General features: G+C 30.4%; 1 protein-coding gene across 5 annotated transcripts; it reads left to right on the forward strand.

Moving 5' to 3' along the window:
• Positions 1-1402: 1402 nt before the first annotated feature.
• Positions 1403-7680, forward strand: LOC105135615 (nuclear transcription factor Y subunit A-7-like). Of its 5 annotated transcripts, XM_011040580.1 has the most exons (8): positions 1403-1491; positions 1611-1725; positions 3495-3556; positions 4454-4626; positions 5455-5556; positions 6349-6513; positions 6984-7098; positions 7180-7680. In XM_011040580.1, exons 2-8 carry the CDS (start codon positions 1721-1723, stop codon positions 7407-7409), a joined length of 852 nt encoding a protein of 283 aa, XP_011038882.1. In that variant the 5' UTR covers positions 1403-1491; positions 1611-1720; the 3' UTR covers positions 7410-7680. The 5 variants fall into 5 exon arrangements, with proteins under 5 accessions (XP_011038882.1, XP_011038885.1, XP_011038884.1 ...); XM_011040582.1 differs by lacking the exon at positions 1403-1491 and having other exon boundaries at positions 1533-1725; positions 6361-6513; XM_011040579.1 differs by lacking the exon at positions 1403-1491 and having other exon boundaries at positions 1539-1725.
• The last annotated feature ends 3688 nt before the right edge of the window (positions 7681-11368 follow it).

Consider the following 11368-nt stretch of genomic DNA (forward strand, 5'->3'; position numbering starts at 1 on the left):
AAGGATTATTTTTTATTTTAAATTCATTATTTTAATTATTGTAATATACTAATATAAAAAAATTAAAATTTAAAAATAATAATTTAATATATTTTTAAATTAAAAACACATTACAATAAAAAAATACTATTATGATATCAATTTTTTTTTTTTAAACTCAATTTTAGTCTTTATTATCTAACGCAAAATAAAGGTGGATTTAACACGTGTATTATATTTGATTAAAAATATTTTTTTTTGTTGAATGGCAGGGGATTGTTTTTTTTTTTTTTTTGTTGAATGGCAGGGGATTGTTTTACTGTAATTAGAACCAATTAGATTTTTGGCTTGTGTAACCCTGCTGGCAGCGATTTTTTTTCTAACCTTTAAAAATTGATAAAGATGTGAGAAAGTAATACATTCAATGTATATTAAATATTTTTTAATATTAAAATAGTTATATATTAGAAAATATATTTATTTAAAAAATATTAAAATAATTAAATTGATCCAAAATAATTATAATTAATCTGTAAAATTTATAATTCAATGCATAAGATTATAATAATTTCAAAAAATTTAAATAAAAATAAATTAAAAATTTTAATTTTAATTAATTATAAGTTTTTTAAGAGAAAAAAATATTTTATTGTTAAAACTCACAGTAAAAAAATGCAGGTTCGTAGTTAAAGGTTGGAAGAACATATAGAAGAAAAGAAGCTAATGTTCCACTTTTCATTGGTCGCCTCTATCTTTGTCCAGAATACTTTCCCCACTTGCTTTATTGATGATATACTTACTGTGGACATGCAACACTGGATAATATAAGCAACTTTATTGAACTCAACTTATCTGGTTTAAAAACAGGGTTATAATTTATATAAATTAACTTGGATTAATTTAAATTAATTTTAACTGATATTTTTTAAGATTTTTTTAAATTAAAATTATTAAAAAAATAAATATTTAAATTTTAATCAAATTAACCAAATAACATATTAATTTATTAGGTTAATTGAATCAACTCTCATAATCTAGCTTGAACGCTTGTGTCAAGATCGAGTTAATATATAATCATGTTCTCTCCAATGACGTTTAATAATGAGTGAAAATAATTTCGCTTTTTGTGAGTATTATAGAAAACTAATAAATTTTATAATAAAAAAATCATATAAAATAATAAAACTATAAAATTACAAACATGCATGTGTGTATGTGTGTATAATATTAATTTTTTGTTGAAGAGATTAAAATGAATTACTTGGCATATAAATAAATAAATAAATAAAAACAATTTTAGGTAGATCTTTTACATCAATTTAATTAATTGAATGAAATTAAAATTCTTGAAATACTATAACCTGAATATTTGAATTTAAAAAATCAAGGCTTAACCAGGAGTACAATGCCCGCTGTTATTGGCCAAATACGTACGCGGAAAAAACCGGGGGAGGCCAAGGAAAGGATGAGAGAGAGGCTGTGTTTGGATAGGCAGCAGTGAAAAGAGGGCAGGTGTATTACAAACTGAAATCTATTTATGATCTCTCCAAAAATTAAAAACTGAAATCTATTTATGATCTCTCCAAACAGAAATAAGAAAGGGAAATTCTATTTATTTATTTATTTACCGGCAACAAGCAGCAGAGAATTGCGAACGTCAACAGACAACAACAACCGATCGTTGAACTGCCTGCCTGCCTCTCTCTCGCCCGGCAAAACAAATACATAAGGAAGTTTGTGTATGAGGTAAATTTAGAAACTCGAATCCCTAATCCATTCCCCTTTTCTGTTCAATCAAATCCCAATTCAAATCATTGAAACTCTCTTTCTCTTTGCTTCTTCTTCTTCTTCTTCTTTTTGTATTCCCAAGCTGTTTGGTTGCCGACATAGTCTTTGTTTTTTATATAACTGATGGATATTTGGGTTTTTTCTTTGAATTGCATGCGTTTTCTTAGCAACCAAACGGAAAATTATGCTATTTTGTTGGTTTCAATGAGGGAACCGGTAATGAATGTGAAGCATTTGGCTTCGTTTCATTTTAAAGATCGTGTGTTTAGACTTCGATTTTTGTGATACGAGTTATTTGAGAGTTCAATTTGGGCGAGTTGAGTGAGTTGGTTAATGGGATTGATGGGGTTGGTTGAATTATTAGCTGTTTGATTCAGTTTTAGATTTCCTGTTGATAATGAGCTTTTATGACTCATTGGCAAGTAATGGGGTGGCAGTTGAAAGTTGTTGAGAGATTTAGTGCGTGTTTGGCTTTGTGGTAGCTTTTGGCTGTGATGCACGAATATGTTGTTGGCCTTGCTGCAATAGCATCACCAAAAATACATATACATATATACATGTGTGTGTGAAATATGAACAAGCACTCTGAGAAATGAGTTATTATTTATTAGCTATATGTTACCGAGTTCTATTCCAGTAGCTTTTTAGGTGTTAGGTAACCTCGTGTTGGCAAAGTGGATGCAGTGGAGCTGGCGTTTTATTGGTTTGTTTAGAGTCATGTAGCTAATATGAAGGGAAATCATGTAAATTAATTTCTAAGCTTTAGAGTCTGTTTTGATTGAAAACCACTATTTTATATTTTTTGGGTTATTCAACACGAATAGTTTTTGAGGACAATCTTTGATCAGCTACTCTTTCATCACCGTAATTTATGTAGTATCTTAATTTAAGCATGTGTTATGCGAGAAACGTGTTTTATGATAGTATTTAGAAAACTGCTCAATTCTGCAATGTATGTATTGCTTATGCAAGTGAATGAATATTATGCATGCCAATCTTTGTTTTCATAATTTGAATTTGTGTGGAAAATTTTGAGTAAAATTTCTCTGCTATGGGTTACTTTCTTTGATTTTTTTGTTCAATGGTTGATTTACATGATGAAGGGTTATCCTTCCTCTTTTTTAATTCCTTGCACCTAGAATAGTTAGAACTGCTTTTTTTTTTTTTTTCAATTTAAGCCCTGGATCTTCCCCTCTGGGTGGGAGAGAAGAACCACTTGTATTGAAGGTCCAATGGTCTATGCATTAGAACCTTACTGAGCGTGAAGTTAAGAACTTTGAAAGATGTTTGGTTTGGCCACATTTTTCTTATGCAAATGAATAGACAAAGCTACATATTTAATTATTTGCACTGGGGAGGATTACCCTGATAGTTACACTTGAATAGCACAGCTATCAGCTACCAGAACTATTCTAGTGTGATCTTGTCTTTTATATTCAAATCTTTCTTTTCTTAAGAAACGGTAGATTTAAGAAAACCCTCAATTATTTGTCCATATTTTTTCTATCTTTAAATGTTTCATGTCATCAGCCTTGTATTGTTCATTTGAGTTGTATGGTTGTTTTAAAGCTGTCAATCACGCACACATGCACACATGCATGCAATCTTTCAGCCATCATTGTGTCTTCGGAGCTTTGTCGTGGTTGTGTTGTACTCAACTAGCATCTCATCTTAATGCTCCAATTTCACCTTGACTTGTTTCTTTTTGGTGTTAACCGTGCTTCCAGATTTGAGTTCAGGGACTCTGTGTGCATAACAGCCATGACTTCTTCCTTGCATGATCTTTCTGGTAACTTTCTTGAAATTCTTTTGCTAAGTTACTACTTCAGCTACACCGTTTTCTCTTTAAATGGATGGAATGTAAAATTTATTTAGGTTTCTGTCATTTGCTCAATTAGATATTTTATATTATTAGGATCTGACCTTGACCTTGGGGCTATTAGGATTCATGTTTCTATCATTTGTTCAATTTGCCTCAACAATATTTTGCTCCAGTGGGCAGCTTAGTGAGATTTCTAGTTGCATTGCTTTAATACTCCTGGATCCAAGCTAAATAATGTTAATAACAAAAGAACAGGAAAGAATAATAAGCATTTCTGTATTTCATTGGAATATCATGTATATCGAATTTGGTGGGAAACCTACATTCCAATATGGAGTAAACTTGTAATTGTGAAGAACAATATTTGAGATATTTGGTTCCTCGCTAGGGATTTTCTTGGAATTATTTGATAAGGTGCATTAGTTTTAGCTGTCATTCTTTTTTTTCAGATAACTAGTCCTTGGCCATAGACTGGAGCTAGTTATTAATTAGTGGTCTTATCAAGGGCAAACCCATTGACTCTAAGGTTCCTAATAAGATTTGCATGTTCCTACATTAGTACTTCATGATTAGTGCTTCTTGTGGATTTGACTGGTCCCTAGGATGTTCTTTTTCTTGCTAAGTGATTTAATGACCCTAATCTATTAGGCAGGTTTATTTAATCATCGCTATGTCTTGATGGTTTTTGCCTAAGCAGAGTAAACCCAGTGTCTTTGCTTATAATACTTAACTTTCACTGTCTTTGGATGCTTTCTATTTTTATGTTAGCCATTTTTTCTGAAGCTTGGTGTGGTCGAGTATTATCTTTTGTTGGAAAATTCCATGCGTGTGATGCTTAACATATGATAATAATATTTTTGAAAGCTGGTTGTCCAGATAATAGTGAAGCTGATGAGCAGCAAAATGAATCAGAACCCCAGATTCAGTCTTCATCTCCTGCAATGGCACAGGCACACCCACACCCACACCCACACCCGGGCTTCTCAACTCCAAATGTTCAGTATGCAACTCCACAGCTTGGAGCAGGACATGCTATGGTATTATATACAGCGTAAATTATTGTTAATCACTGATGTGAAATTGTGTGTGAAGGCAAGATTCACGTATTTTCTGTTAAAAGCATCTGTATGTATGGTCTTTGATTTTTTTGCTTATAAATATTGTCAACAGTTCAAAGTAATTATTTTAATATTGGAGATGCATTGGCAATATAATTATCTCATTCTGCCTGTTATGTTTAATGAATTTCCTAACGTAGTCAACAGTAAACGGTGGACCTGTACTGGCCTTATGACATGCAGTTTTACAAAGTTCTTTCTCTCTCCTTAGTATACCAAGAATTTTTTGTTGCCCACCTTGCATTTTAGAGAAGTATTTGCCTCGGCCTTTCTGGTGTTTGTGTGCCCTATAGCTACATTTCTGTTAATGGCATTTTTAGTTTAATTTAGTTTAATGGAAAATCAGTTTGACAGCTACAAGTTGCTTTCAATATATACCTCTATTTCTCCATGAATTAAATTTTTTTTTAATGTTTTTAGGCAACATTATTCATCATCAAGCGATTGTGATTTTTTCTCTGATGTAATCATGGCTGTGTGGAAATTTTTTGAGTTTCAGCTTCCTGCCCATTTTACATATAAAATGAAATACATTAACATATTGAATGAAGCAGATCATAATTACTTTGCATTGCAACAATTTTCTTTTTCCATATCATGACTTCTGATATTCTTTAAGCTTATTTTGAAAAATGATAATTCTCCCACAACCATGCTAAAAATTGTAATCCAGTACTTGTTTCCACCTAAATAAGAACTAGGCACTTTGACATACTGACTTTTGTCTTTTTTCTTTTTGCATTGAAGGCACCAGCAACTTACCCATATCCAGATCCTTATTATAGAAGCATCTTTGCTCCATATGATCCTCAGCCATATCCTCCACAGCCCTATGGTGCACAACCGATGGTAATTTATCTTTTGATCTTGTGTCAAGACCTCTCTTCTTGGAGTAGCAAATCAAGATTCTGAAGCTAATGGTTATAGCAACAAGGACAAATATAAGAAACATGGCACTTCTTGTGATTTGTCAATTTGAGATCACATTTAATTGAGGCCAAATTTTAAAAAACCTGTACTTTAATAGCTTTATTCAACGGACCTATTTCCTCCTCCCCCACTCCCTCTTCAATAGCTTTTCTCCAGATTTTAACACACTTTCTCAACCTTTCATTTTGTTCCTCAACAAAGCATAATGTTTTTTTTTTTGTCCGTACCAATGCTTGAACCATGATGGTTGTGTGGTTGGGAATATTATACCAAACCACCAGACCCAGGAGCATCGGTAAGCATACTGTTTCTTTAAATTTCCAAAAATCAACTTCATTTTCACTCCCAAAAAATTGTGTTTATGAATGCAATGATGGTGAGTTTTGGGAAGTGAGTTATTTTGGAGTTGGAGTTAACAAAATGGAGGAGAGATGGGTCAGTATAGAGAGAAGATAGGAAAGGAGTTTCACCTGGGGTTTGAGTAGGTATTTAGTGTTTTATGTGGAACTCTATAATGGTCAAATATGGAAATCAGTGGACAGATGGGCTAAATTGCAAGGGCTCCTATTTCAGGGTTGGGCATCTGATATTTTTTTGTTCATCGGGGACTTTAAATAATCGCTGGAAGTGTTTACTATTTAGCCTTCACTTATGAGCAAACAGTTATTTTTTTTAGATACAAGTAACTCTCATGAGCGTACATCTAATCAGGTCCATCTTCAGTTGATGGGAATTCAGCAAGCTGGAGTTCCTTTGCCATCTGATGCTGTTGAGGAACCTGTATTTGTTAATGCAAAACAGTATCATGGTATCTTGAGACGACGACAATCTCGTGCAAAAGCTGAATCAGAAAGCAAAGCAATCAAGTCTCGGAAGGTATGGTTTTGGTTGTCTGAAGCCTTTTTAATTCTGCTTGCATCCCATATTGTGTTTTGTTTACCTAATTTATTAGAACCTAAAATAAAGAAGGCTTGCATGAATCTCTTGCTGTTATTGTTCCACGACCGCTGCTCCTCTTACATATTATTTTCAGACATTTTATTCCTTTCTTACTTTAGGTCAATAATGTCCACTGGCATAATTTTCAAAGACCTCTCAAATGTGGTTCATAGGAAAGCTTGAAGATGATTTTTTGTTGGTAGTAGTCTGGAGTTCTTGAATGATCCGATGCCTATATGAATGTGATTCTATGATTACTTGATTGGATGTCTGACAGTCCCGTGATTATACATGTTTAGTTTTAGGCTATTCTCCTCTGTTTCCTATCATGTTACACCCCGGTTTATGTGGCACTATGTCCTCTACGGCATTAGATGTTTCATGACAACTCAAAATTATTCTTGCAGCCATACTTGCATGAATCTCGGCATCAGCATGCACTGAGAAGAGCTAGAGGATGTGGGGGTCGGTTTCTCAATTCGAAGAAAAAAGAGAATCAAGAACATAATGAAGTGGCTTCAGGTGACAAATCACAATCTAATATCAATCTTAATTCTGATAAAAATGATATTGTTTCCTCAAATGACTAGTAGGGATACACAGGAAGTGATGGTGGTGCACCCAATTTGCTCAGAAAACAGTTATTCATAGATGGGGTTCAGGAAACCCATAGCCCTATAGTCCCAGTATTGCTTCATTGTGGTTCTGCACCCCACAAGTCATTAGTATGTATAGCCATTTCCAGTAGTTGGTTTGTAGAAGTCTGCAAAGAAGATAAGAGGCGTTCAACATTATCTTTGCGCCGATGGATTTTTTCTAGTTCTTGTACTTAACGAGCAGATTGATGGTTAAGTTTGCTGTGAGGGTATTTCCTTGCTTTTATGATGGGGTGATGCCTAAGTATTGGAAAATCTGATCAGACCTTTTTCATAGGAGCTTAATTTCCGAGTTACATGGAATTTTTTTGGGGGTTTTCTTAGTGCTCCATCAAGGAAATTGTAGAAATAGAACGGCAGTGTTTCCAACTTGTTATAATCAACAGTGTAGATGTTACAAGAAATAAAGCACGCCTAACTCTTGTTTGAAACCAAACAAAGATTTGATCATGGTCAGAGTGTCTCGTTGGCCTGTCTAATCCATTCTCGCATCAATCAGACGATGCCTGCCCCTTGCTAGCTGCGAGGAAGCAAGTGTGGCTACAGTGCAAACAAAATTAGCCAAGTGGAGTCCAAAAATATGAGATGAAAACTTAAAAATGCTCTGATTCGAGGAGGGTTCTTAAGTACGTGCAAGATTTTAAATGGAGATTTCATTAAAGACTACGGGCCTGGTTGGTTGCTCAGCCCTTTGAAAATGTTAACTACACATTTCAAGAGCCTTTCGATGAAGTGGGTTTGGGATCATCATTTTCCTCTTACAGTAATCGGGTTAAACCTGAAGAGGGAGGGTGGAATTTTTCCTATCAGGTTTAGAGATTATTTTTTGCATTTACTAATAACACTTGATAGTTAATTTCCAATACGAAAATAAATATTAAGTTTCATCATAACTCTCATTAATAGTTAAATATAAATAATCAAAACATAAACCAAACAATAAATTTATTTTTAAAAACTAATTATTTAAGAAATATACATGATGAAATACACACACCTGTGCCTATTGAGTTAGGTTTTGTTGAATACCTTTTGTTACTCCTAGGACAATCTCTCCCACTAAAAAAAGGAAAGAGAAGATTGTGTTTGTATCAATTAGATAAATGAACAAATGTGATAAAGGTTTGATCAATTTTTAGACTCCTTATCTCAAAAAGATTGTATGTATGAAAAACATAAAACAATACTCGAAAGCCATGGAGAGTCCAAGTTACTATTTCTTATCTATACTTTTTAAAAATACCCTTTCACAATTGGAAGTCTTTTATAAAATAAGCTTTAATTAGTGGAATTATAGTAAAATGAATGCCTAATATTTTAACACGACAATGGTTTTGAAACAAATAAAAATAAGTAAAAGAGTCCTTTTGAGACAAATGGAAAACTCTATTTGCTTAAGCTAAATTGCACTCAATTATAAGACAACCAATTGTGAAAGGTATTTAAGAAATTTTTTTTTCATAAACAATGAAAATTGTATCAAATTCAAGAAAAACATTAATGTAAAATTTTCAAAATTTTTATATTACTTCAACTTTTTAATCAATTCAAAAAAATTAAAATTTATATTATTTTTTTCATAATTTTAATGATGAAGTGATTTCATAATTTTTATTATTTCATAATTATTTTCCAAGATTTTGATTTTAAAAAATTAACTTCTTAAGTTTTTTTTTTAATTATAAAAAAATTTAATGGCTAAGAATTTTTGAAGATTTTCAAATATTCTTTTTTTAAAAAAATATGAAAATTATAATGTTTTTGAAAAAAAATTAATTTCTTAATTTTTTTAAATTTTAATGGATGAAAACTTTAGAGGTTTTTTTCAAAATAATTTTTGAAATTTATTTTTTTGAAATAAATCAAGTCATTAACTTCTTAAGCACTTAAAAATCTTAAGGGATAAGCATTTCATAATTCTTTTTGTTTCACCATTCATATTTATTTATTTTTAAATATTTTAAAAACTTTAATTTTTCATGAAAAAATATTTTAATTTATTAAATATTTCCATAATTTTAATGAACAAACATTTCATTAAAAGTTTGAATTGGTTTTTGAAAAAAATAGATATTTTATTCTTAAATATTTTCCCAAATTTTGAATTTTTTATGTATTTTTTATTCTTTCTATTTAATGCAATATAGTTTAATTGATTTGAATTATTGAAAAATTGCAATATAAAATTGATCAAATATTTTTTATATGGTCTTAGTTGTGTATTGATATAAATATAAGAGAGATTTTAGGAAGAATTTCTGTATTTAAATTTAGTTAATGTTTTTTAGATAGGTATCATCATCTATGGTTGAAATATATATATATATTAGAAAATTTTGTATATTTTAAATTTAAATTCAACTTATTAGGTTTAGACAAAAGTAAAGACTTCAACACCAGTGCGTGCTCGTGTTTACTTAAACTTATGGATGATGAAAAAATAAAAATAAGTAGTTTAGCACATGTTTAGAGGTATGGTTACAATTACTTTTGAAAGTGTTTTTCATTTCGAAATACATCAAAATAATATTTTTTTTATTGCAATTACTTTTAAAAGTGTTTTTCATTTCGAAATATATCAAAATAATATTTTTTTTATTTTTTTGAAAACGCGAGTTGACTCATTTTTCCAAACGCTCTCCAAAGTAGATAAAAATAAGTAGTAAATGGTAAATTGGTTAACACATCAATAATATGATATTAAAAAAAAGACAATAAATAGAATCTTGTAATTTACCTTTAGATACCATACAACAAGTAAAATACAAATCAACTTCAACATGCATGGTTTGAGTATGAAAAATTAGATTAGCAAATAGATAGATGACACATAAATTATTATAGACAAGGGTAAGCAATAAAAATTTCATCAAAAAATAATTGAATTGAAAGAGGATCAATAATCCCATTTACAATAGCCTTTTACTTAACCTTGGTAAAAGAATGAATCATATTTTATTGCTTCCTAGACTTACAAGAAATGAGATTATATCCAAGATAATTATTATATCCATTTTGTGACCTGCAATTATCATAACTATCAACCTAATTAACATCTATAAAAGCATGAAGTTGAAGAACAAAATCTATACTTAAGAACAAGTCATTGTCAACTATAGATAAAAGATACATAAAGATTCATTTTATCACATATAAGTGATTTTTAATCAAAGAATAAAAATCTTATTAATCAAGTAACAAATATTTAAGTGACGTATTTCCAAATAATGAAGAACCCTTACAATTTGACAATTTTAACTCAAACGTTACCTTTTACACCATTAGAAGTTAAAAGCTTAAAGAAGATAAAAGGCAATGTGATAATAAGTTGATAAAAGAATATGCCTGTTTTAGATAGAAAATTAACAATATATTATTTTTAGGATAGACAATAGTGAACTTCAATTCTAAAAATAATTAAAAGTTCTAAAATTCTTAAAATAAAATTCATGAAGAAGCATATAAATTATCCATTGAATTAGAAAAGAGCTACAACCAATGACTAAGATGTCATTTACATATAATAGGAAATATAATCAAGCATAACAATTAGAATAAATGAATAAGATGTATTAGTCTTATAACTAACACATACATGGTGAAATAGAAACTGATTATTGACATGATCAAATAGTTTGATGTCTTCTTCCAAGTGTAGGAGTGTTGAAGTAATAAATAACCCGGTAAGACTAGCGTCGAATCATAGGAAGGTTAACTATATAAATTATAAACAACAACAATTATAGTAATAATATTAATAATGATAATAATAATAATAATAATAATAAGTTAAAGAGGACTTTGAGATTGCAAGATTAATGTGAGGATTAAACAATAACAAAAATAAATGTTAAGGTTAGAGGATCCACTAATGGTATTTCAAACAAGTATAGTATAAACTCTTTTTAGTACTCAACTGCAAACTACATACAAAGGAGGTTCCAATTAGATTATAAATTGTTAACATAATTACATTAGTTATCTCATTCGAATAATGCTAATACTTAAAAATATTGTTTGGTATTCATGATTATAACTTATGTTAACAACAAATTAAGCTCCTTTCATAGCACATGTATAGGTTATACCATGTGGCTGAGCTATGAAAGTGCCAAGTATTTGTTATACCAAGGTGT

This window comes from Populus euphratica, unplaced genomic scaffold (assembly GCF_000495115.2).
Source record: "Populus euphratica unplaced genomic scaffold, PopEup_1.0 scaffold47.1, whole genome shotgun sequence".
NCBI classification, from domain to species: domain Eukaryota; kingdom Viridiplantae; phylum Streptophyta; class Magnoliopsida; order Malpighiales; family Salicaceae; genus Populus; species Populus euphratica.